The sequence below is a fragment of the Pleurodeles waltl genome, chromosome 9 (assembly GCF_031143425.1).
Source record: "Pleurodeles waltl isolate 20211129_DDA chromosome 9, aPleWal1.hap1.20221129, whole genome shotgun sequence".
In the NCBI taxonomy this organism is placed as follows: Eukaryota; Metazoa; Chordata; class Amphibia; order Caudata; family Salamandridae; genus Pleurodeles; species Pleurodeles waltl.
In genome coordinates, this window is record NC_090448.1 from 867,580,079 (window position 1) to 867,607,952 (window position 27,874).

General features: G+C 46.6%; 1 protein-coding gene across 1 annotated transcript in view; it reads right to left on the reverse strand.

Annotated features, from left to right (window-relative positions):
- EML5 (EMAP like 5) overlaps nucleotides 1–27,874 on the reverse strand; it is a 1,994,219-nt gene that overhangs the window by 129,623 nt on the left and 1,836,722 nt on the right. The window contains exon 38 of the mRNA XM_069208148.1: nucleotides 16,671–16,833. Coding sequence (XP_069064249.1) covers nucleotides 16,671–16,833 — 163 coding nt within the window. The remainder of the gene's footprint in view (nucleotides 1–16,670; nucleotides 16,834–27,874) is intronic.

Below are 27,874 nucleotides of genomic sequence, written 5' to 3' on the forward strand. Positions count from 1 at the left end.
CGTTGAAAGGCCCAAGGATCTGGCCGTGGCTCGAGAATCCTTGAACCTCTCAAGCGCGGAGTCTGCCTTTTCGCCAAAAAAGGTGAGAGCCATCAAAGGGCATGTCCATCAAGCTGGACTGAACATCCCCTGAAAAACCAGTGGAACGTAGCCAGGCGTGGCGACGAAGGGCCACTGACGATGAAATCGTTCTGCCCAGCGAGTCGGTCGTATCCAAGCCACACCGGATTGTAAACTTGGCTGCATCTCTCCCATCCTTTACAGCCTGGGTGAGAGTGTCCCGCACGCCCTCCGGGACCTGGGGCAGCACTTGAGCCACCGTATCCCATAAAGTATGGGAATAACGGCCCAATAGGCAAGAGGTGTTTACAGACCTCAATGCCAGGCTGGAGGAAGAAAACATCTTCTTCCTAAGCTGATCCAGCCTCTTGGATTCCCTATCCGGGGGAGTGGAAGGGAAGGCACCACGTGAAGTAGAGGCTTGGACAACCAAGCTCTCAGGAGTGGGGTGTTGTGTTAGGGAACTAGGGTCGCTGGGAGCGGGTCTATGGCGGCGACCGACCGTCCTATTCACAGGAGCACCTGTGCTGGGTTTGGACCACGTACCCAGAAGAACGTCTGTAAGAGCCTCATTGAAGGGCAACAACGGTTCTGATGTTGACACCCCCGGCTGAAGCACTTCTGTCAGGATATTTGTCCTGACTGGCACCGTAGGCAAATCTAGGTCCAAGACATCAGCTGCCCTACGCACCACCATAGCGAAAGAAGCCCCCTCCTCCGTAGCCACATTAGGAGGAGAGAGCATACCAGTATCTGGAGATGTGTCCAGTCCACTAGCCTCCCCTAGATCCACCAGTCCTGTTGCAAACCTGATTCTAAAGGGTCCTCAGACCCCTCGAATTCCTCTCCATGTCTGGCTGTTCCAAATAATGCTCAGACAATGATCTGGGCCGAATCGGCTCCATCGAAGTCGGAGTCGACGTCGTACGACGTCGCTCCGGCTCCGGATCATCCGGAATAAGGATGGGGCTGCCGCCGGTGGCGGAATCGTCGATGTCGGACCCGGCGCCGAAGGAGGTCGACTGTGTGAAACCGGCGCCGATCCGGATCCGTTATCGGATCCTGAGGTCCCCAACGGTGCCGAGGCCGAAGCCGCTGGCGTCGAATCCGAAGGGGCCCCTGCTGACCCCGCGGGGCCCGAAGACCCACCCGAGGGCACAGCCCGCTCAAAAACGAGACGCATGGCCTCGTAAAATTCTTTAATTTGAGCGGGGGTTGATCCAGTCCCCGGAAAGGGGGGAAGACGCGGAGTCGACCTTGGCGACGGCTCCGCAGAACCGCGCTCAGTACGTCGCCGTTCCCTAGACACCTAGTCGGTCGACGGGCGTGGCGAAGACGAAGTCCGCTTGGACTTCTTCTTCTTCTTGTGCCTCTTACCTTCCGATGACCTCAAGTGCGAGGAAGAGGACTTTGGGCTCCGGGAGCGGTGCCGCGACCTCCTCCTACTGCGGGACCGTGACCTCCGCGGAGTCACGCCGACTGAAGACGAATGTCGGGCAGCAAGAAGCTTAAGGGATCTCTCCCTCAAGGCCTCCGGCGCCATGGCCCGACAATCGGAGCACGAGGTGGAATCGTGGTCCTTGTCCAAGCACCAAAGACAAACTCGGTGCGGATCCGTCACCGACATGGTGCGATGACACGCACCACACGGCTTGAATCCTGTCTTTCTCGAAGACATGACTCCAAACAGTCAAAAAAGCGTCGACAAACCGTCGAAGCAGGGTAGCTCTTTCCGAAACTGCGCTTAACCGGCGCGGAAGGAAAAGAACTGACGTACGCGCGCCGATACGGCGTCTATATAGACAACCGTGATGTCATAGACAACTCCAACTATGCTGGCGGCGCACGCGGAGCTGGTCGACGCACGCGGATCCAAACGACGCCGTCCGATGGCGCACGCGCAGGGTACTGCTCACAAAAATCTCCAGATTCGAAGCTGATGCCAGGGAATTCTAAGGTAAGGAAGCTGCAGCTAGAAGTCTCTATCAGATTGTGCATTTTTTCATATGCCCATGCAATCAATTACTTTATGGGGAACTAGACAGAATACTTTTAAAGGGGGATCAAAGCTGTAGCCCAGCAGGATTTAAGTTTTAACTTTAACTTCACTGGTTCCCTGGAGGTTCACCTCTAATACGTTTGGAACTTTCTTCATAGTTTAGCTTCCGGTTCATAGATCGATGTCTGTGGGAGAAGAAGCAACATTGTGTTCCATGTGACAGTACAGGTGATACTTTTCCCATTGGATATTCTTATTTGTGGAGTAAAAGAGGAGCCCCTACATAGTGCACTGAAATGAAAAGACACATTATCTAAAAGTTGCACTGCTTTTTTCTTTGCCACTATTACAACCATGAAAATTTATTGGTCCACACCTATTAGCAAATATCTTTGTTCTTACGTGCAAAAAGGGTCCTAATGAAAATGTCACTTACCCAGTGTACATCTGTTCGTGGCATCAGTCGCAGTAGATTCGCATGTTCTGCAATAGCTCGCCATCTGGTGTTGGGCCGGAGTGTTACAAGTTGTTTTTCTTCGAAGAAGTCTTTCGAGTCACGGGACCGAGTGACTCCTCCTTTTGTCTCCATTGCGCATGGGCGTCGACTCCATCTTCGATTGTTTTTCCCCGCAGAGGGTGAGGTAGGAGTTGAATTGTAGTAATAGTGCCCATGCAATGGAGTGACTAAGTATGCACCTATTTAAGGTTGAGATGATACATATATAGATAATTGAAGGTAACTTCCAAACTGCTACAGGCTCCCGGGGAGGCGGGTGGGCACATGCGAATCTACTGCGACTGATGCCACGAACAGATATACACTGGGTAAGTGACATTTTCAGTTCGATGGCATCTGTCGCTGTAGATACGCATGTTCTGCAATAGACTAGTAAGCAGTTATTTCCCCAAAAGCGGTGGATCAGCCTGTAGGAGTGGAAGTAGTCTGAAATAATGTCCTTAATACAGCTTGACCTACTATGGCTTGTTGTGCGGATAACACGTCTACACAGTAGTGCTTGGTGAATGTGTGAGGCGTAGACCATGTGGCTGCCTTACATATTTCTTGCATTGGGATGTTTCCTAGAAAGGCCATGGTAGCACCTTTCTTTCTGGTTGAGTGTGCCCTTGGTGTAATGGGCAGCTGTCGTTTAGCTTTAAGGTAGCAGATTTGGATGCATTTAACTATCCATCTGGCTATACCTTGTTTTGAAATTGGGTTTCCTGCATGAGGTTTTTGAAATGCAATAAAGAGTTGTTTAGTCTTTCTGATGTTCTTTGTTCTGTCAATGTAATACATTAATGCTCTTTTGACATCTAATGTATGTAGTGCCCTTTCAGCTACGGTATCTGGCTGTGGAAAGAACACTGGAAGTTCCACTGTTTGATTTAGATGGAACGGTGAAATAACCTTTGGCAAAAATTTAGGATTGGTCCTTAGGACGACTTTATTTTTGTGTAGTTGTATAAAAGGTTCCTGTATAGTAAACGCCTGAATCTCGCTTACTCTTCTCAGGGAAGTAATGGCGATGAGAAATGCCACCTTCCAGGTTAGGAACTGTATGTCGCAGGAGTGCATGGGTTCAAAAGGTGGACCCATAAGTCTAGTTAGGACAACATTTAGGTTCCATGAAGGAACAGGTAGTGTTCTTGGTGGTATAATTCTCCTAAGGCCCTCCATGAATGCTTTAATGACTGGTATTCTATATAGGGAAGTTGAATAGGTAGTCTGCAGGTATGCAGATATTGCTGCAAGGTGAATCTTAATGGAAGAGAAAGCTAGGTTAGATTTTTGTAAGTGAAGCAAGTAACCCACTACATGTTCTGGAGTTGTGTGTAATGGTTGTATTTGATTAATATGGCAGTAGCAAACAAACCTCTTCCATTTACTTGCATAGCAGTGCCTGGTGGATGGCCTTCTTGCTTGTTTTATGACTTCCATACATTCTTGGGTAAGTTGTAAGTGCCCGAATTCTAGGATTTCAGGAGCCAGATTGCTAGATTCAGCGATGCTGGATCTGGGTGTCTGATCTTTTGGTTGTGCTGTGTCAACAGATCTGGCCTGTTGGGCAATTTGGTGCAGGGTACCACTGAGAGGTCTAGCAGCGTTGTGTACCAGGGTTGCCTTGCCCAAGTTGGTGCTATCAATATGAGTTTGAGTTTGCTTTGACTGAGTTTGTTTACCAGGTAAGGAAGGAGAGGGAGAGGAGGAAAAGCGTAAGCAAATATCCCTGACCAGTTCATCCATAGGGCATTGCCTTGGGATTGTTTGTGTGGGTACCTGGATGCGAAGTTTTGGCATTTTGCGTTCTCCCTTGTCGCAAACAAGTCTATCTGAGGTGTTCCCCAGAGTTTGAAATAAGTGTTCAGAATTTGGGGGTGAAATTCCCATTCGTGGACCTGTTGGTGATCTCGAGAGAGATTGTCTGCGAGTTGATTTTGTATCCCTGGTATAAACTGTGCAATTAGGCGAATTTGGTTGTGAATTGCCCAATGCCAAATTTTTTGTGCTAGCAGGCTTAACTGCGTGGAGTGCGTCCCTCCCTGCTTGTTTAGATAATACATTGTTGTCATGTTGTCTGTTTTGACGAGAATGTATTTGTGAACTATTATTGGTTGGAAAGCTTTTAGTGCTTGAAAAACTGCTAGAAGTTCTAGGTGATTGATATGCAGTTTTGTTTGATGTACATTCCATTGTCCTTGTATGCTGTGTTGATCGAGGTGTGCTCCCCACCCTGTCATGGAAGCATCTGTTGTTATTACGTATTGTGGCACTGGGTCTTGGAAAGGCCGCCCCTTGTTTAAATTTATGTTGTTCCACCACAGAAGCGAGAGGTAAGTTTGGCGGTCTATTAACACCAGATCTAGAAGGTGACCCTGTGCTTGAGACCACTGCGATGCTAGGCATTGTTGTAAGGGCCTCATGTGCAGTCTTGCGTTTGGGACAATGGCTATGCATGATGACATCATGCCTAGGAGTTGTAATACCATCTTTGCCTGTATCTTTTGTGTTGGATACATGCGTTGTATGATGGTGTTGAAATTTTGAATTCTTTGTGGACTTGGAGTGGCTACTCCCTTTGATGTGTCTATTATGGCTCCCAGGTATTGTTGTACCTTGCGTGGCAGAATTTTGGATTTTGTGAAATTGACGGTGAACCCGAGTTTGAAGAGGGTTTGTATGATCTGATTTGTGTGATTTGAGCACTGTATGAACGAGTGGGCCTTGATTAGCCAGTCGTCCAAATATGGGAACACATGTATTTGCTGCCTTCTTATGTGTGCAGCGACTACCGCTAGACATTTGGTAAAGACTCTTGGTGCGGTTGTTAATCCGAAAGGCAGTACCTTGAATTGGTAATGTATTCCTTTGAATACAAACCTTAGGTATTTCCTGTGCGATGGGTGTATTGGTATATGGAAATAAGCATCCTTGAGGTCTAAAGTTGCCATGTAGTCGTGTAGTTTTAGCAATGGCAATACTTCTTGTAGTGTGACCATGTGGAAGTGGTCTGATTTGATGAAAGTGTTCACTACTCTGAGGTCTAGGATTGGTCTCAGTGTTTTGTCCTTCTTTGGTATCAGAAAGTACAGTGAGTAACTCCTGTGTTTATTTGTGTGTTTGGCACTAATTCGATTGCATTCTTTTGCAATAGTGCCTGCACTTCTATCTCCAGGAGATTGGAATGGTGTGTTGTTAAATTTTGTGCTTTTGGTGGTATGTTTGGAGGGAATTGTAGAAATTCTATGCAATAACCATGTTGGATAATTGCTAGAACCCAAGTGTCTGTAGTGATTTCCTCCCATGCTTTGTAATAATGACCTATTCTTCCCCCCACTGGTGTTGTGTGGAGGGGGTGAGTGACATGTGAGTCATTGTTTAGTAGTAGGGGTTTTGGGGCTTTGAAATCTCCCTCTATTTCTAGGGAATTGCCCTCCTCTATATTGTCCCCGAAAACCTCCTCTATACTGTCCCTGGTAAGTGGACGGTGTTGCTTGTGAGGTGCTGGCTTGTGTGCTTTGACCCCGAAACCCCCCTCGAAAGGGCGTTTTACGGAATGTGCTGTAATTCCCTCTGCTCTGCGGGGAGTAGAGTGCGCCCATGGCTTTGGCAGTGTCCGTATCTTTTTTGAGTTTCTCAATCGCTGTGTCCACTTCTGGACCGAACAGTTCTTTTTCATTAAAAGGCATATTGAGAACTGCTTGTTGAATCTCTGGTTTAAATCCAGACGTTCGGAGCCATGCATGCCGTCTGATAGTTACAGATGTATTAATTGTCCGTGCAGCTGTATCTGCAGCGTCCATGGAGGAACGTATCTGGTTGTTGGAGATGGTCTGTCCCTCCTCAACCACTTGTTTCGCCCTATTTTGGAAGTCCTTGGGCAGATGTTGAATGAGATGTTGCATCTCGTCCCAGTGGGCTCTGTCATAGCGCGCAAGTAGTGCCTGGGAGTTCGCGATGCGCCACTGGTTTGCAGCTTGTGCTGCGACTCTTTTACCAGCTGCATCAAACTTGCGGCTTTCTTTATCTGGGGGTGGTGCATCTCCAGATGTGTGAGAGTTGGCCCTTTTCCTAGCTGCTCCTACAACAACAGAGTCTGGTGGCAGCTGTGTAGTGATGAAAACCGGGTCCGTAGGAGGCGGCTTATACTTCTTTTCCACCCTTGGTGTGATTGCCCTACTTTTGACCGGCTCCTTAAATATGTCTTTTGCGTGCCGGAGCATACCAGGGAGCATAGGCAGGCTTTGGTAGGAGCTGTGGGTGGAGGAGAGTGTGTTGAACAAGAAATCATCCTCGACCTGTTCTGAGTGGAGGCTTACGTTATGAAATTGTGCTGCTCTAGCCACCACCTGAGAGTACGCGGTGCTGTCTTCTGGTGGAGATGGCTTTGTAGGGTAGGCCTCCGGGCTGTTATCTGACACTGGGGCGTCGTATAGGTCCCATGCGTCCTGATCTTGGTCACCCTGGCTCATGGTGGTGTGAGCTGGGGAGTGAGATGGAGTTTGTGCTGGTGAAACGTTAATCACGGGCGGAGGAGAGGGTGGTGGTGTAATTCTTTTAACCACTTTTGGTTGTGGTGCTTGTTCCGTCTGGAACTCCAACCTTCTCTTTCTCCTAATGGGGGGAAGGGTGCTTATTTTTCCTGTCCCCTGCTGAATGAAGATACGCTTTTGCGTATGGTCCACATCAGTTGCTTGTAGCTCTTCCTCAAACCTATGCTTTTGCATTTGGGAGGTTAGCGAGTGCTCTTCTGTATAAGAGCCTGAAGCTGGGTCGCTTGCAGTTTGTTTCGGCGTCGAAACTTTGTCTGCGTGTTTTTTCGGCTCCGAGGTGACTTTTTTCCTTTTCGGGGCCGAAACCTCTCGGCGTCGATCTGTTTCGGTGCCGCTGTCTCGGCGTCGAGCCGTGTCCACACCGGCATCTCGGTGTCGAGGCTTGTCTCCAGCACTTTCTCGGTCCCGAGAAGGCTGCGTGCCGGTGTCTCGACCGGAGTCGGACGATCTCGGCACTGTTTGGGCCTTTTTCGGTGCCGACGGTCGGTCACCGAATTTATGGGTGGAGCCATGGCCTGGTGGCAGTGGCGTCCCCTGGGCCTTGTAAATGTTTCTTTGTGTGGTTTTCGACGTCTTACTCACGGTTTGTGTGTCGTCGAATCCTTCGGAGTCTGAGTCTTGGATCGAGAAGGTACCTTCTTCTTCCTGTTCCTCGAACTCCCGTTGGGCTGTCGGTGCGGACGCCATTTGAAGTCTTCTGGCTCGACGGTCTCGGAGTGTTTTTCGGGACCGGAACGCACGACAGGCCTCGCAGGTGTCTTCGCTGTGCTCAGGTGACAGGCACAGGTTGCAGACCAAGTGTTGGTCTGTGTAGGGGTATTTATTGTGGCATTTGGGGCAGAAACGGAACGGGGTCCGTTCCATCGGCGTTCCTCAGCACGCGGTCGGGCCGACCAGGCCCCGACGGAGGATCGAAAAAACTACCCAGAAGGGCACCGGAGCTCTTCGATCTTCGATGCGGTGTTGAATCTAAGTACGCCGATCCCGAACGCAACAATACCGACGAAAATCTTCCGAAATTAACTATTTTTACCGTTCCGAAACTCGGAGTGACAGGAACACGTCCGAACCCAATGGCGGAAAAAAAACAATCGAAGATGGAGTCGATGCCCATGCGCAATGGAGACAAAAGGAGGAGTCACTCGGTCCCGTGACTCGAAAGACTTCTTCGAAGAAAAACAACTTGTAACACTCCGGCCCAACACCAGATGGCGAGCTATTGCAGAACATGCGTATCTACAGCGACAGATGCCATCGAACATACAATTTCTAGCTAATCTTCTCTACTCCAAAAGAAATCCGGGTCCTCTTCCACGCTGGGGACAAATAACATGAGTAAATTCCTCTCCAGTGTGTTCAGAGCTATTTGCAGGCAATCACTGGAGAATCACAAATCAGAATGCCATGAGTGAAATAAAGTGCTGCTTTCTAATGCCTTTAGCATGTTAAAGTAAACATACGAGCACTTCAAAACCCGTCAACCAGATCTCACATGTATTTGGGCATATAGCTGTGCATCCCCAGCTGATGGCTCACATACATTTGGTTTTGTAATGTTTATATACTATTCCAGGGAAAGCTAGCACTAGCGCCATTCCTTCTATTGCCTCCAAATGCTGGAAAAATGGGGACACTGTTGAAAGGCATAGTTTGATTGTTTCGGCTTGGGTTAATACCATAATTGTGTCCGGAATTCATCTCTCCGACAGATTTTAGAAAAACCTCTTCTTTAAAACGGGTTGGCATTTGTTTCATGACCATGAACATGTTGGGTGTGACAACAGTCTCTGACACAGCCTGCTATGCTGTACTCTTATGGCAACTTGCAGAGGCTTACACTGGACTTGTTACTATCTTCAAGGTCACTTCCAGCTAGAGGCTCGCCCTCTTTTTACATCACTACTACAGGTGCTTGAATGTGGCATTCCGCTGAGCTTCTTTCAACTCCTGATGTTTTATATTGTTTACAGCCAAGCTGCAGGTTGCTCTTTTTGTGTGCTCCGGTTGTATTTCTACTCAAATACCACTGACATGTAGGTGTTCTTCCAGACTGAGGGTAAACTAGTGAAAGAGCTATCTGGGAATGCGTGTGCGATGTATAACTGGGTGAGTAATCATCGGCTAAAATCAAACTCTGGCAAAATGAAGGGAATTGTAATGGGAGGCCAACCTGGACCTCATAGCATCCAATTTTTAGCAAGAAGAATAGGGACTCTGTCACTCGCTGATGACATTTTTGAAGAAACTGGGATTCATAAAGATGCTGATCTTTTGCATGACCAAACAGAATAAATCAGTATCACCACCCTGTGCACACAACCTTCAGCTGCTGCAAGAGATATCATTTGACCCTAGGTATGAAGGATGTCCTTCAGCCATCATTACCTGGTCGGATTTCAGCTATAACATGGAACTTTCCTGTATTTCGAACTACCAGCCACCTGCCTGAGCAGGGAAACTTGGTTCAGAATATGGCTCCTCGTCTAGATGCGAGAAGGAGGAAACACAAGTACGACGTTTTGTCCTATTATCTGGGAGCCTTGCCTTGGTGTTCATTAGAACACAGAGGTGGATATCTAATCATTCTGTACTGGAATTGTATCAAGGGTCTATGTGCATTTAAGTAAATTTATCAGTAGTGTCTCCTTGAGTCACTAGTTTACAGAACGAACGTATTGCAAATTCTGCAATTCATGCATCTACCAGAGTAAAGGAGGATGGGTGGTTTCTGTGCTTGAGCCATTATTGTGAAACAGCCTATTCCTTGAACTCAGCTCTGAGTCTGTACTCTAAAACCTTTTATGAAAATCTTTCCATTTCCTCGGTGATTTGTATCTATTCTTTACACCCTGCATTATGATGCTTAGAGGTGTACGAGTGCTCTAGTAAGAACCCAGAAGGACAGACAGTTCTAAAGGAAGTTTCTTCCGTTTAAAAAAATATAGTAAATCTATATTTTTGTAGCAACCTTTCCACTACTGATGTTTCTTGCTTACAGGCATTAAACATGTTACATAAAAACAGTCACGTTGTTTCAGATTATAATGGCATTGGAGCACCTACCAAAACAATCTGCTAGTCTCTTCTGGCACAATTCATTCATTCACTTATTATCTGGACCAGTAAATCCCATATGATAGTACGTAGACAGTAGATAGAATAAAGGTGAAAAAAGTAGGTGAATCTCTACACCCAATTTGCCCTTTCTCAGCCATGCGGTGAACTCCTTGCCTGTCTCTCAGCCTCCTATATGACATTTGTGACAAATCCTACAGTTCATAATTGAGAGTTAGGAAATAGGCATCGCAAACGTTATTGTCATCCTTTGACAAATTCTCACCACAGGCTGAGCATTTATCATAAAAGCTGTCATTCCTTCCTTAAAAAGGCAGGTACTGCTTGGTACTTAGTGGCTGCACTTCCTTATTTAAAAGAAAGAGTACTTGCGCTTCTCAGCACTGTCGCAATACATTTAATGGGAGCGTACTAGCACTTCTCAGGAGAAAACAGGTACTCTGTATAATGAGTACCTGCACTTCCTTAATTCAATTTAAAGCACTGGCAGGCCGGCTGGTCAAAAAGAACAGGGAGGTGAAACACTACGTATAAAAATGAGGGGGAAACACTTTTTTCCTTAAGAACAGGTGCTAAGGTCCAAAATATATCCTTAGATATCCAATAAAGGTGAATAAATCAAATTTGGTGCTAGTAGCTAACAGTGGCGGTTTCTGTGTAAGGGCGTAGGGGCTACGCCCTCTTTACTTCCAGGGTGAAAAAGAAAGCAATGTGCATTGCTAAATCTGCCTTTATTTACGTTTTTTTACCTGTTTGTTATGTACCCTTACAAACAGAAACTTGAACAAGGGGCTTCTCTGCGAGACTGATGCTTTTTATACATTTGCAAGTCGCTCCCCTGGTGGGCGGGCCCAGAGTCGAGAGTATTTTGCCGGGCTGACAATCTCTCAGCCCTGAGGTCTGTGAGGTCATCAGCTCGGCAAAGACTTTCCACAAGGGCCAGTCTTCACCCCCTGAGGACGTGGAGATAAGTTAGCCCTGGGCGCTTCAGACCCTATCCCTGAAGTGCTAAGCCTCCACGTCAGTCAGGTAGTGGAGAGAGTATCGACACCCCACCTTCCCACCTCGTCACAGGGTGGGGTGGGACTCACCCTGTGACGAGGTGGGAAAGGACCTCCTCCCTGTGCTTATGGTCCATGTCAGAGCAGCCTGAGCCCGCGTGCCTCTGAGGAGACCCCACCCCCGCATGAGGCCCGCTACATCTTGCCAGATGGCTATCAGCAGACCCTCGTGGCTCTGGCAGAGGAAGGCCCCTGCACTTGGGAGGAGATATCAAGACTCAAAGTACTAAGTCTCCTTTAACACAGCGCACGGACCTCGGTGTCCCCTGCACCTCTGCCGTTCCTTCTGGAATGCTCTGACCCCTTCCGTCTCCCTTTCCTCCCTTTCCACGTTTCCATCCCTCAGCCTTGCTGCACAGAGGGCTCCTGCAAGCGTGCTCCTCTGTACCGGAGCACACCGCCTAGCACCGGCAGAGAGCACCCTATCTTTGAAACATGCCTGTTTGTAATCGGAGGAGGGTCCAGTCTGCTTGGAATTACAAAGTGAGTGGTCTTGTGAGCTCCTGGGCTGCATGGTTTATTCTGCAAGGGGCCTGCTGCGGGTTCCCTACAGAGGGGGCGCTGGACGTAAAATACATGGGAAGCGTCTTTGTGCATGGATGGCTACTGCTGTATACTTTCCAATAGCGCGGGGCTTATTGTGGATTTTCTAGCACTTTACTGAGGTACATCTAGGTTTGCGTGCGTGCTTCAACTGTGTGTAGGGCATACCTGGCCCGGGCACTGTTACTGCCCAGTGCGGAACATACTGTAATGTATGGAAATGATACTTCTTACACGTTCAGCAGGTGTAGTGGTCTTGAGCGAGATTCCATCCTTTACTTTGGTTGAAGCATTGATGAAGTGCATTTTCGCACCTAACATTTGAGGCAGACACCTGTACAAAGCTGCTTGTTTGCCTCCTGCATGCGCCCGCTTCGGAGTGTTGTTACTGTGTGCCTCTCCCGTGTCATTTTAAAGAATGACCGTTTTACTAGTCGAGGTGAGCTTTGAGCGGTTGCCCCATTCTTTGTACCGGACGTCCTCATGCATTGAAACTGAAATTGCATTTATTTAGTGCTTGGTATCGCCGACGAGACATTGAATGCACTAGGCGCTGACTCCTTGGCACAGCCGATTATTTGTTCCTCCTGCAGATGGTACCGTGGGCTGCGGATGGTGTGCGAGGAGGAAGGCAAGGTGCTACTATACTTGTCAATCACACGAGAGCCGGATCTATGCAGGCTCATCTGACATCTTTTTTGCTGTGCTAGGTACTTGCCAAATCCCAGTGGTACATTCCCTCCCCCACACCAAAGGGGCTCAGTGGAGTTACCAAATCGAAGGCAACTGCAACCTTCGGAGGCAGGGGTCGGGTTTGTCACAGTGGACATTTCCACAACCCCACCTGTCTCTCGTAAACTGCTTGATATGAGGTATTCAATTGTGTAATAGCCCGCCGAGGTTCTAAATACGTCTTGCCCATGATTTGATACTTCGCAGATGACCCTTGAAACAGTACCCTTTTACAGTTATTGTTTTTATTCAAGTACAGCGCCTTGTCCAGGTGACTAGATATGCAATTTGTCCTGCAATATATTCATTAAAACCACCGAAAACACACAAGTTCCATTTAGAAGTGCAAAATTGTCTTCTGAGGTGCCAGACTGTGCAGAATGTCTGCTCAGCTCTTCCAGGCAGCAGTCTCACGTTCACATCAAACACTGAAGTAAAGGCTGCTCATCAGGTTCAGAGGGGGCACCCCCTCCCTCACCAGGGGAATGTTATCCGATTCACAGCACATTCGGCACACCTGCTGCACAGCTGTTTGACCCACTTAGCGTGGATGGAGCCGCAGCCAACCATTGCATTGCTGTTTGCATGGGCAGGAACCACAAAGATGCAGGCTCACATGTGAACCCTGGTTAATGCTGCTGTGCGTGTGTTTAAGCGGACAGGCAAGAGCTTTTGGTAAGTAAATACTCATTTATGATGGACATGTGGCGTAGTTAATGGTCACTATTGTTTTAGTGTTTTTTTCATGGCAAATAACCGGTGTTGGCAGCTAGCAAAGCAACACACGGAGAGTAGAAGTAAACAAATGTTTAATTCATTAACATAAAAGATTGTGCTGGAAATGCACCATTTTATACCATTAAAAAAAAAACATGGGGAATCGAGGCTGGCTTACCAAATAACTCCATGCCCACCGAACGTTAACTCGCCCCCCTCTTGCCCAAGCTGCGGAATCCCAGCCCCACCACTCTCAAACTTCACCATCCGGCACTGGTAGCTAAAATAGCTTTAAGTAACGTAGGTTTGTGTTCAGAATCATCCTCATAGAGCAGACAGAAGAATGCCTAACTAGCATTCTAGGAAAGTGCATTTTTCCAGGGTTCTTAAAGAGGCGAGGCTGATGTTTTTCTATGTGTATTGTCTTTTGTGGGGGAACCATTTTCTGTTTTATTTAATGTGGTTTATACTATTTTAAGTGGTGTTTCTCATCTAAATGGACTGCTGATTTAACATTTTGTCTAACTGGGAAAAACAGAAAATGTTGCTTTCTTAATCAAGCTTTCTTTTTTTTTAAATTGTTTTGGGAAACATGACAATACCTTAAAATTGTTGTTTCAGCCCCCCCCCCCATGCACAAAATATTTTACCTTTGATAAATATGAGAGGGATGTGTAAGTGATGTCTTGCAACCAGTGATCCAATTCAACAACACATTTAACTAAATAAATATATTTGGTCTCTAATTACGTTTTTGAACAGCACAGCATCCAATTATGCTGCACTGCATTGCACTAAAACACACAGAAAAGCCATATGGAATCAGACGGGCAAACTAATGGTTTTCCCCTGGGCTGGCTCACAAATGGCTGCCGTGCGGTATGCAGGTGCGGCTCCTCTGCTATGGCGAAGGAGCGTCGCCTCCCGCCAGCAGCAACAGCTGCAAATCTTTTACTATAAAACGATAAACTAAGTTTATTAATGTTTTTTAGTAAAAGGGGTGGGCCACAGGCTGTGACGAGCACGGAGGGGGAGTGCACAACAGCCAAACACACATTTACACAGGGCTCTCTCCTGGTTGGAGACAGCTGACAGAGACTTCCACTCTGCCTCGGAGCGCCCTGGTTGGGCGCTCCATCAAATCCTAAAGTTGCTTTCATATTGCCAGCAGCATGAAAGCAGCATTAGGATTGGACGCAGGGCAGGCTGGGAGCCTGTGCCTGCAGTCCAGTCGGGGAGCAGATCGGAGTGGCGAGCCTCGGCGTGGAGCAAAAGGCAAGTTTTATTTTTTAGTATTATTGTATATATTTATTTTTGTCATGCCCCTACTGCCACGTGCCACCCCACCCTTTTTCCCTCCTGTGTGCTCCAGCCTAAGATTTGTACTACAGTACAAATTTCAATCCACAATAGCAAAAGGGTCAGATGCATTGGATGCATATGAGCTTTGCAGCAAACATGCAAAGAGTCACTGTCTAGGGGAAATCAATACATTCCACCTTGTTTGCACCTGTTTCAACTGCCATTCGTTTTTAAACTAAGTCCACTCAGACTACCTTACTAGCTCAGGCTTCATCAAAGCCCATGGGTCTTTGTGGTGAGCCTCCCCTACAGTTGCTCCCTTAAGCAAATTTGTGCAGATGGATTTGGCATTATGAAAAGGCTATACCTTTTGCACTGGGGCAAAGCATTTCTGAATCTCAGCATACATGTCCAAGTTTATGACTTTATCAATACAGTTAAATGAATGGATATAATAAGGTCCTCATCACATTTATAACTTTACCTGAAGATAATGTCAAACTATTTTTACAAGGCATTTTTGTGGTGAAGAGTTTTGGAACATCTGTTTGCGCTGGCAGGATAGCCAAACATGGATGTGCAACAGTAAAGATGAACTAGGAGCACAGGAGTCCGTGTACCCATGCTTTTTTTTTTACTAGCAACAGCCGTGGTTTTGAAGTATTCTTTATAGTGTTGAAAGCTAATGCTCTGAATGGCTTCACAGTACCACCATTAACTAGTAGTGATGCAATCTTGCACTGTGTTTTCTAAATGTATCACTTGATTACTCTACAACCATGTACCTTCATAATTATAGAACTGGGCTAGCACAATACTACTGTAGTATTTGGTAGGAAGTGAGTACTATTTTCAATAGAGCACAGGTGCTAGAGGAGTGGGCAGCAGGTCTCAAGCCGTACAGATGTAAAAACTGTTTTAAATACAAAACATAGGCAGATTGAGATTTCTCGCATTACATGCAAACAATTTTGTAAACCCATCCATCACAGTGGCTGATGCATGAAATATTTGCTATAGAAATTACATGAACTATGCTCTATTCATACCACCAACCAATGCATGAAATCCCCCCTAATATCACAAATATTTTACTATTAATGTAATATACCACAGAAATTGGAGTAAAGGAAGGAAATGGCCCTGGTAGTCTCACAAGACTAATCCCAATAATCAACAATGAATGCAAAAACACTAACCCTGGAACCTGGAGCAGCATAAAGCACAACATTGCATCATCAGGGAAAGTAAGTGCTATACAGTGCAATCATAAAACAATATATCAACCACATTAAAACTAATATCATAACACTCGGCACCCAAAGAGTCGATTGTTGTTCATAGAGGCCGTCCATTAATTCCCTTTACTGCTTCACTCTCTTACACTTGCGTTAGACTAAACTGCTAAGGGTAATAACTATCACCTGGAAGATTACCAGCTCACAGCAGAAAATTAACGATTAGTATCTGAAGAGGCGTGGAACAGCTGAATAACTGAAATAAGTGAAGAGATACCGCTGGCCAACACAGGACTCTGATTTATTCCACCACTGCAGGCACTGACTGGCTATATACTACAGCCGCATCTTAGCATCTCACAATGGCCATCAGATTTGGGATGACATTAACAAAGTCCATCCCAGCAGATCTCTTCAGCACTTCTCCCCCTAACCTATGCCTGCTCTGGACCATAACATTTAAACAAAATATCTCAGAAAGGACAACTCAGTGCAAGATCAGCTAAGAGGACTATGAACATAAGAAACACCAAATAGGGACCTGCAGAGATGCTCATAGCTACCAGCTTACTAAAATCCCCGCTTCTTCATCCATCACAATACTAAGTGTTGTGTAACATAACATGATAACCGCACCTCAGTTATCCGCAAGCACAACATGTGGAAACACTTCCCACATAGGATCAAAACTAAGACAACATCCTCCTAACCACAAATCCTACACAGTGTAGTGTGTTACCCATGTAGGCAAGTGCTTCAGCGCCCCACCATAGGGGTAGAAAGCACTATATAAATGTTGCAATTAAATAAAATACTTTTGAGGAGTGAAGAACTGACTACCGTGTGGTGTGCTTCTATGGTGAATATGTCATCAATGCCCTTTTACTGTACCTGCAGATACGAGCTGTCTGCAGAGAAGTCAATCTGGAGGACAAAGCTTGGGATATCTTTACAGTAGCTGATTCGGTTTAGTGAGGGACCCAGTGTTAAATCATAGAAATCCACTGCATTCTCACTGGATCCCACTGCCAAGTACTGTGAGCTCGGGCTAAACCTAAAGAGAAAGAAAGTTAAAGGCACCTGTTAAAGTATATAGTTAAGATATCAATTATTAAAACCATTATTATGAACAGTCAATGTGATACTTTTAAAAATCTTGTAATGAAAACGAGGGACAGTGTTTGTAGTAAAAGTAAGGGAAGCAGTGTCTCTTAAGGGTTGCAGGTATAGAGAGAGATGTCTGTGCAAGATATGTGTTTTATTTCCCGTCACTGCTGTAACGCTCCAGCCCCAAAGGGCACACAACCTTGCGATATTTCTGGTAATTGTGATGAGACTACTGGATTGTTTGGAAATGAGATAGTTAGGCTATCGGAAAGCTCCATATATCTGTTGACACCATATTGCAGTAGTTCTTGTGATGACAATGGAGAGATATTGAAAATAGTTTTAAGGATCAGAGTGATCTGCATCAGCAGTACCCAGCCAGTAGTGCAAACCTCGTAACGTTGCTTGTCTACGTCATTGTATGAAGTCCAAATTCAGCAAACGCGGTGACAATGAGGTAGCAATAAATTTATTTTTAAAAGTAACTGCCCCCTCCTCTCAGGTTCACAACATGCACTTGGAGGTTGCCAGAGTTCACACATTTCTAAAAAAAATTGGTTTACTTTTATTGAGATACTTCATTTTCTGTTAAAGCAAATAAAGACAAATCAGGCTCCAACCAGGAGAGACAGTAGATCGGCAACCATTAGAAAGCACATATTCAACCACTTTACCTGTAGCAAATACTCCACCAATAACTAACATTATGCTTGTGTTACAAAATGTGTTGCATGTCTTATGCGGGGACAATCCAATGACATACTGAATCACAGGGAATGAACTCAGTCGAAACAATTACTGCCCTGTTTTTACACAGAATATCATTGGTATTTTGTGGTCTATTATATTTTGTTACAAAACAATAACTGTAAGTAACAGGCGTGTCTTCACTCTTTCTTTGCTTCTGGTCATTCTTATGTCTTGTAATAATTGTTATAGCACAAACCACCATTTCCACATCTGCAGAAATCAGACATCTTTGGCCATTTGATATTACCATGTTATATGTCTTTGCTGCATTTTATTGCACTACTTCAGGTTTGGTATCGTTGAGGTTTAGGTTCATAGTAGGACGAGTCATTCTATAACTTTGCTTTACTTACATTTTACCAGTTGACAAAACATTGCAATGGTATGGTAAATGAGGAAACCATCAACTGTAATATGCTGTTGAAAACAAACACTTCCATGACTATATATTCCTCTATCAATAGCCCCCCATTAGGGATTTTACCCTATTTTACACTAGATTTCAAGAAATAAGCAGGTGATTGTCCTTGTTAGTAGGGACGTAGCTTGGTCAGTATGATTGGTTGGGGGGGGAGAATTGTGAGCTTCAAATTTCCGACAATCACATTGGCACATAAGAATAAGTTACTTACCTTCGGTAACGCTTTTTCTGGTGGATACAATAACTACCTGTGGATTCCTCACCTAAAGAATTCTCCCCTCGCGCAAGCCCTCAACGGAAATTTCTTCTAGCTCTGCACGTCGACGATGATGTCACAAACGCCCGACTCCACGCGACGCCACATGACGTCATCCAGGCAATAAGAAGCCCTCGTCGACGTGCAGACATCAGTTATCACCATTTTTTACGTGCCAAAGAGGCGAACAGGTTAAACCTAAAGAGTACACATTCATCCAGAATAGATGAAAATAACACATTTAATATAAAACTCAATAAAAATCACAGTTATGAATGCTCAATCCGAGACAGAAATATATATATATGTATAAATCCAGTCCAAAATGTCCCTTTCACTATCTTAATGTGCAAAGGAAAAGTATATACAATGAATACAACTATATGCATGAAACAGCAATATACATATATAACAAGATCAAGGATGCGCACCCAAAGAGATCTTGGTTTGACCAGTCAGGCAACGGGGAGGTGGGTGGGACCGTGAGGAGTCCACAGGTAGTTATTGTATCCACCAGAAAAAGCGTTACCGAAGGTAAGTAACTTATTCTTCTGATGGATACACCTACCTGTGGATTCCTCACCTAAAGAATAGAGTCCCCAAGCAGTAAAACCTCCGGTGGTGGGTGCCCGAATGGTCAAACCAAGAAATCTTGCAGCACCGAGCGAGCAAAATGGCCATCCCTCCTAACCTCAGAGTCCAAACAGTAATGCTTGGCAAAAGTATGGAGGGACGCCCAAGTCGCTGCCCTTCAGATGTCAGCCACAGGAACACCTCTAGCCAAAGCTGATGAAGCTGCTTTGGCTCTGGTGGAATGGGCACGAATCCCCACAGGTGGATCCTTCTTCGCCAAAGAATAGCAGATCTTAATACAGGGAGTGCAGAATTATTAGGCAAATGAGTATTTTGACCACATCATCCTCTTTATGCATGTTGTCTTACTCCAAGCTGTATAGGCTCGAAAGCCTACTACCAATTAAGCATATTAGGTGATGTGCATCTCTGTAATGAGAAGGGGTGTGGTCTAATGACATCAACACCCTATATCAGGTGTGCATAATTATTAGGCAACTTCCTTTCCTTTGGCAAAATGGGTCAAAAGAAGGACTTGACAGGCTCAGAAAAGTCAAAAATAGTGAGATATCTTGCAGAGGGATGCAGCACTCTTAAAATTGCAAAGCTTCTGAAGCGTGATCATCGAACAATCAAGCGTTTCATTCAAAATAGTCAACAGGGTCGCAAGAAGCGTGTGGAAAAACCAAGGCGCAAAATAACTGCCCATGAACTGAGAAAAGTCAAGCGTGCAGCTGCCACGATGCCACTTGCCACCAGTTTGGCCATATTTCAGAGCTGCAACATCACTGGAGTGCCCAAAAGCACAAGGTGTGCAATACTCAGAGACATGGCCAAGGTAAGAAAGGCTGAAAGACGACCACCACTGAACAAGACACACAAGCTGAAACGTCAAGACTGGGCCAAGAAATATCTCAAGACTGATTTTTCTAAGGTTTTATGGACTGATGAAATGAGAGTGAGTCTTGATGGGCCAGATGGATGGGCCCGTGGCTGGATTGGTAAAGGGCAGAGAGCTCCAGTCCGACTCAGACGCCAGCGAGGTGGAGGTGGAGTACTGGTTTGGGCTGGTATCATCAAAGATGAGCTTGTGGGGCCTTTTTGGGTTGAGGATGGAGTCAAGCTCAACTCCCAGTCCTACTGCCAGTTCCTGGAAGACACCTTCTTCAAGCAGTGGTACAGGAAGAAGTCTGCATTCTTCAAGAAAAACATGATTTTCATGCAGGACAATGCTCCATCACACGCGTCCAAGTACTCCACAGCGTGGCTGGCAAGAAAGGGTATAAAAGAAGGAAATCTAATGACATGGCCTCCTTGTTCACCTGATCTGAACCCCATTGAGAACCTGTGGTCCATCATCAAATGTGAGATTTACAAGGAGGGAAAACAGTACACCTCTCTGAACAGTGTCTGGGAGGCTGTGGTTGCTGCTGCACGCAATGTTGATGGTGAACAGATCAAAACACTGACAGAATCCATGGATGGCAGGCTTTTGAGTGTCCTTGCAAAGAAAGGTGGCTATATTGGTCACTGATTTGTTTTTGTTTTGTTTTTGAATGTCAGAAATGTATATTTGTGAATGTTGAGATGTTATATTGGTTTCACTGGTAATAATAAATAATTGAAATGGGTATATATTTTTTTTTGTTAAGTTGCCTAATAATTATGCACAGTGATAGTCACCTGCACACACAGATATCCCCCTAACATAGCTAAAACTAAAAACAAACTAAAAACTACTTCCAAAAATATTCAGCTTTGATATTAATGAGTTTTTTGGGTTCATTGAGAACATGGTTGTTGTTCAATAATAAAATTAATCCTCAAAAATACAACTTGCCTAATAATTCTGCACTCCCTGTACATAGAATGACACACCTGGATAGCGTTCTCTTGTGGACCGCTCTACCTTTCCTCTTCCCCACGTATCCAACGAAGAGCTGTTCATCCTGTCTGAACTCTTTCGTCCTGGCGACGTAGAAGCTCAGAGCTCTTCGCGGATCCAGCCGGTGGAGCCTCTCTTCCTCTTTGGATGGGTGAGGTGGAGGGTAAAAGGAAGAGAGAGTAATCGACTGCCCCAGGTGAAAGGGTGTAACAACCTTCGGTAGGAAAGCCACCTTGGTCCTCAACACCACTTTGTCCTTAAAGAAAGAAAGGTATAGGGTTTCCACTGAGTGAGCCTGAAGCTCGATAACCCTTCTGGCAGATGTTATGGCCACCAGGAAAACAGTTTTAAATACTAGGTACCGTAAAGAACAAGAATGCATTGGCTCGAACGGAGCCCCCATAAGAAAAGTTAGGACTAAGTTAAGGTCCCACTGAGGCATAACGAATGGCATGGGTGGATACCTATTAGTGAGTCCCTTTAGAAACTTAAAAACAATTGGTGATTTAAAGAAGGACGGTTGATCAGGAAGGCACCGAAAAGCAGATAGTGCAGACAGATAACCTTTAAAAGTGGCAATTGCAAAACCTTTCTGTGCCAGATGGAGTGCAAATGACAAAATGTCAGAAAAACCAGCTTTTAAAGGATCTAAACCATTCTCCCCACACCAGCTTGTAAATTTAGCCCAACGATTAGCATAGATTGACTTGGTGGAGTGTCGCCTGGCCGATAAAATATCTTCCACCACATCTGGAGGGAGAGAAAAGGAACTCAGATTGCCCGTTCAATCTCCAGGCATGAAGATGCAGGCTCTGGAGGTGGGGGTGTAGAATCTGCCCCTGCGACTGCGAGAGGAGGTCCACCCTGCAAGGGAGACGGAGCGGAGGGCACTGAGAGAGTTGGAGTAGATCCGAATACCACAACCTTCTCGGCCAATCCGGAGCTATTAAGATGACTTGAGCTCGGTCTTGGCGGATCTTCCTGAGAACTCGAAGGAATCAAGGATATGGGGGGAAACGCGTAATGCAACTGACCCTTCCAGGACATCTGAAACGCGTCCCCCAAAGCTCCTTGCACCGGATACTGGAGGCTGCAAAATAGCGGACACTGCGCATTCTCTTGAGTTGCAAACAGATCTATTTGTGGATATCCCCACATCCGGAAGATACCCAGAACTAGATCTGGATGAAGACGTCACTCGTGATCGACTGAGCTGCGTTGACTGAGAATGTCTGCACGCACGTTCAGGACTCCGGCCAAATGATGTGCAACTAAGCAGATCTTGTGATCCTGAAGCCAGGACCAGAGACGAAGAGCTTCTCTGCAGAGAAGATACGACCCCACTCCTCCCTGTTTGTTTATATAGCACATTGCGGTCGTGTTGTCCGTTAGAACTTGGACTGATTGACCGCGAATGGAAGGGAGGAAGGCCTTGAGTGCCAGACGTACTGCCCGCAACTCTAACAGATTGATATGCAACTTCTGTTCCCCTGGAGACCAAAGGCCTTTGATCTCCAGGTCCCCCAGATGAGCTCCCCACCCTAGAGTGGAAGCATCCGTTACCACCGTGGCCACTGGAGGAGGCAGCGAGAACGGCCTTCCTTAAGACAGGTTGTCGACCGCTGCCCACCATCGAAGATCCTCCGCAGTGTCTCTGGAGATCTTTATCGAATCTTCGAGATCCCCTTTGTGTTGAAACCACTGCCTGCGGACGCACCACTGGGGAGCCCTCATGTGCCAGCGTGCATGAGTGACCAACAGTATGGAAGAAGCAATCAGACCGAGCAGACGAAGGACCTTGAGGACTGGAACTACCGCTCCATTTTGAAACATTGGAATCAAAGCCTGGATGTCCTGAACCCGCTGGGGTGGAGGAAAGGCCAGATTCAATGTCGTGTCCAATACTGCCCTATGAACAGGAGGCATTGAGAGGGCTCCAGTTGAGATTTGGGTACACTGACTGAAAAACCCAGGTCGTACAACAATTGAGTCGTCGACTGGAGATGGCACCGCACGAGCTCCGGAGTTTTGGCCTTGATCAACCAATCGTCCAGATAGGGAAACACAGCTATCCCCCTTCTTCTGAGCTCTGCTGCTACCACCGCCATCACCTTCGTGAAGACTCAAGGTGCTGAAGTAAGACCAAAGGGAAGGACCGCAAACTGATAATGCTGTGATCCCACTACAAAACGGAGATACTTCCTGTGCGATTTGAGGATCGGAATATGAAAATACGCGTCCTGCAAATCGACCGACACCATCCAGTCCCCTTCGTTCAACGCCAAAAGAACCTGTGAGAAGGTCAGCATTTTGAACTTTTCCTGTTTGAGGAACCAATTCAAAATCCTAAAGTCCAAAATCGGTCTCAGTTGACCATCCTTTTGGGAATCAGAAAGTATCTTGAATAACATCCCTGACCCCTCTCTTGCTCGGGAACCAACTCTATTGCACCTTTTTGTAATAGGGATAATACCTCCTGCTGTAATAGGAGAAGATGGTCTTCCGAACAGAAGGATGGGTGGGGAGGGAAGGTAGAAGGGAATTCCCGAAAGGGAAGAGCGTACCCCCTCTTCACAATGTCGACGACCCAGGAGTCCGATGTTATGACCTCCCGCATTGGAAGAAAAGAGGCAAGTCTCCCCCGTACAGGAGACGAATGGACAGGGAGTGGTGGAGGACTACGGCTGCTTTCCTTGCTTCACCCCTCCCGAGGAAGAGGAAGAGGCAGAGTGCTGCAAGGTGGCTCCTCTCGTACGGACTCTGCCCCTGCCCCTGAAGGATCTGTAAGGCAGGGTAGAAGTAGATTGTTGTGGTCCTTGCAATCTTCCCCGAAAGGAACCACGTCCAAATCCCTTAAATCTCCGAAAGCCTCTAAAGGAGGATGAGGCCGACGACTGGAGTCCCAAAGACCTAGCAGTCGCTCTGCTTTCTTTAAAACGTTCCAGGGCAGAGTCAGCCTTTGTGCCGAAGAGCTTCTCTCCATCAAACGGAAGATCAAGGAGTGTGGCTTGCATGTCCGATGAGAAGCCATATGACCGAAGCCAAGACTGCCGCCTAGAGACTATGGTCGTGCCCATAGCCCTAGCCACCGAGTCCGAAGTGTCCAATCCAGACTTGATCACTTGCGTCGCAGCCGCCTGAGCATCCACTAATAGTTGCAGCATCTCCTGGGACAAATTAGGGTGGCCCTTCGCCTCTTCCATAAGGGCATGGATGTAACACCCTAGTATGCATGTGGCATTGGAAGATTTTAGGGCCATACTGCAAGATGAAAATGTCTTTTTAGCAGTATAGTCCATCTTTTTTGACTCCCTGTCCACAGGGGCCCCAGGAAACGAGCCAGGAGAGGATCTGGATGAACATGAAGCTTGCACCACAAGGCTCTCCGGAGTTGGTTGTCTGGAAAGAAACACCGGATCCCCAGGTGCCGTCCTGTACCGCCGAGCCACTGCTCTGTTGACCGCAGCGGTGGACACAGGTTTCAGCCAAATATCCTTAATGGGGTCCAGCAGAGCCTCATTGAATGGTAGAAGAGGCTCAGCAGACGTTGGATGGAGGACTTCTGTTAATAAATTTCTCTTGACTTCCGCAGTAGGAAGGGGAAGATCCAAAAAGTCTGCAGCCTTACGAATGACTGCGTGGAAAGAAGCAGCTTCCTCCTTGACCTCTCCAGGGGAAGCCAGATCCCATTCCGGGGTAGTGTCTAGGCCACTAGCTGAGTCCAGTCCCTGGAAGTCACCAGAGGGCTCTATAACTTCACCTTCCTCCAGGTGTTGCTTCGCGTACTCCTCTTCCTCCAAGAGACGAAGAGCCAGGCGTCTTGACCTAAGTCTTGACTCCAAGCCTGGAGTCGACAAGGCGTCGGCCGACGCCGAATATCTTCGTTGGCGCCGAACCTCGGATCCGTCCGAAGCCGGAGGCTCTGGCTCCAAAGGGTTCTTAGATGTTGATCGGATCGGAGGTGAATCCGAAGGCGCCGTAACAGGTGTAGCCATCCTGGGCGACGTCATAGGCATCAGTGCCGCTTCAGGTGCAGCAGATAAAAACGGGGTAAACGGCGCCGACCTGTAAGACGCCGGAACACCCAAATCATAGGCCAGAGGGCCAGACGGACCTTCATGACTTCCACCCAGCGTCATGGAAGTAAAGATGTTATACATAGCGTTTAAAAACACTGCAGGATCCGATCCCGGAGTCGGGAAAGCCGGGTACTGCTGCTGCTGCACTGGCGCCGGCAAAGCTGTTGAAGAGGGTTCAGGTAACTCCTGGCCAGGAGAACCCTCAGGCCTCTGGGGAGGCTCAACCTCAAAGACCGACACGGGTGACGTCGGGGTCGTCGTAGGCGGAGGGGTGACGGTCGGGCTTATCTCCCATGTCGGACGACGCCGAGCCGACGGAGAAGCCGATCTAGATCTGGACCGTCTCTTGCTCGATCGGCGCCGAGATCCATGACGGCGCCGAGAGTCACTATGATGGTGACGAGACCTCGAAGATCTCGACGAAGACTCCCTCCTATGACGCCTCTCCTTCTTCTTCTTGGACCGGGCCAAGAACAACTTCGCCTCCCTCTCCTTAAGTGCCTTAGGGTTCATACGTTGACACGAACCGCATGCCTTGACCTCATGGTCGGAACTAAGGCACCAGAGGCAGTTTTCGTGGGGGTCGGTAACCGACATCCAACCCCCGCATTGGCTACAAGGTTTAAAGCCGGATTTTCTAGGCTGCGAAATCGTAACCGCCGTGGGAAACAGTAGCTCCCTGTGAGCCTCGACGAAACAACCGTTATTCGGGCACGGAAAAAAGGGAACTGACGTCTGCACGTCGACGAGGGCTTCTTATTGTCTGGATGACGTCATGTGGCGTCGCGTGGAGTCGGGCGTTTGTGACGTCATCGCCGACGTGCAGAGCTAGAAGAAATTTCCGTTGAGGGCTTGCGCGAGGGGAGAATTCTTTAGGTGAGGAATCCACAGGTAGGTGTATCCATCAGAATGTTAAAATACATTAATTGAGAAGCAGACCATGAAGGGGCTTATGGTGCTTTGGGAAGGGATAGCAAGGCAGATTGTTAGGGTTACTTAAAAGACAATATGTAATATAACCAACCATTCTAAAATACCCAAGAATTCTAAGAACTTCAAAACAGACAGGAGTGAGAGTGCATGTGTATATGTTTTTTCTGTGTGTGCATGTAATAATCCTAGGTAAAATCCAACAGCGACCTTACCATAACCGACTGAAAGCACCTGTACCCAACTATTTACTAGGGGATACATTGTTTGGTGGGGTTAAACTCCAAACAGCCCACCCCAGAAGCTACACCCCCTACTTGTGAGGACCACTTTACTCATGTATTGCTTCAACAGACTCACGGTGAAGCTCTGAATAAGTAATAGTCAACATCATTGCTCCTTTAAAATAATTATTTTACAGATTTTGCAACACCTACACTGTGAATTAAATCGATATTTGACAGAAGCAGAGCAGACACAGACATACAATAGACCCATTAGAGGGTAGCTAGAGGATAAGGGGTCTTGAATGCTTATTTTAGTGTCCAGGAAGGAAGAAAACAATCTAATCTCTATTGAAAGACATTTCATGAATTTCGCCTCAAAACTGAGAAGCATTAGTTCCCATGACTTGTCCATATGGTGGAGGTGATGGTAAGGAAACTAGAAGGCGGAGGCTGGAGAATCTTTAGAAGCAGTTGGTGCGTTCGACTGATGTTTACTTAAAATGTTTAAATCGATTCTACTGCAAGCACCTAAAGCACCGTAATATGTGTGAGACTTGTAACAGTTTAAAGCCCATTTTTTGTTGTGCCATCAACTTGTGAATTCATCCTTGTTCAACAGTTTAGGATAGTTCTTGGATGATTAGTAGTTTTGGAAAACTTGGAGGGAATGTTGGCGCTGAGGTAAAATCAGTATTCAGTTTGAAGCATAGAGGAGTAATGTAAATCTGAGGGCTGAAGGCGATCTACAGCTTCCATCACTTGGACTCCTTCTTAGTATAATTAAGGGGATGGATAATTTTGGATAAGTGACATAAAAGTAGCAGGAGAGGCCTCTGAAAATGCTCATTAATTATTACATGTGGAAAAAGGAAAATGAGCAGAGGAGAACCTTTAAGGACAACAGAGTTGTAGGAAGTTGGCTCTGTATGTACTATTTCAAAGTAAGAAATAGCATGCACAGAGTCCAAGGGTTCCCCTTAGAGGTAAGATAGTGGCAAAAATAGATAATTCTAATGTTCTATTTTGTGGTAGTGTGGTCGAGCAATAGGCTTATCAGAGGGTAGTGTTAAGCATTTGTTGTACACCCACAGGCAATAAATGAGGAACACACACTCAAAGACAATTCCAGGCCAATAGGTTTTTATATAGAAAAATATATTTTCTTAGTTTCTTTTAAGAACCACAGGTTCAAGATTTACAAACAATACTTTAAATGAAAGGTATTTCACTTAGGAACTTTGAATTAGCAAAATAGCATATACAGTTTTCACACAAATGGCAATAAGCTATTTTAAAACTGGAAACAGTGCAATTTTCAACAGTTCCTGGGGGAGGAAAGTGTTTGTTAGTTTTGCAGGTAAGTAAACCACCTACAGGGTTCAAAGTTGGGTTCAAGGTAGCCCACCGTTGGGGGTTCAGGGCAACCCCAAAGTTACCACACCAGCAGCTCAGGGCCGGTCAGGTGCAGAGGTCAAAGTGGTGCCCAAAACACATAGGCTTCAATGGAGAAGGGGGTGCCCCGGTTCCAGTCTGCCAGCAGGTAAGTACCCCGGTCTTCGAAGGGCAGACCAGGGGGGTTTTGAAGGGCACTGGGGGGAGGGGGGGGGGGGGACACAAGTCAGCACAAAAATTAACCCTCAGCGGCACGGAGGCGGCCGGGTGCAGAGTGCAAACAGGCGTCGGGTTTGTAATGTAGTTCAATGGGAGACCCAGGGGTCTCTTCAGCGAAGCAGGCAGGCAAGGTAGCCACCACCTGGGCAAGGGAGAGGGCCACCTGGGTGTCGCTCCTGCACTGGAGGTCGGATCCTTCAGGTCCTGGGGGCTGCGGGTGCAGTGTCCTTACCAGGCGTCGGGTTCTTAGAAGCAG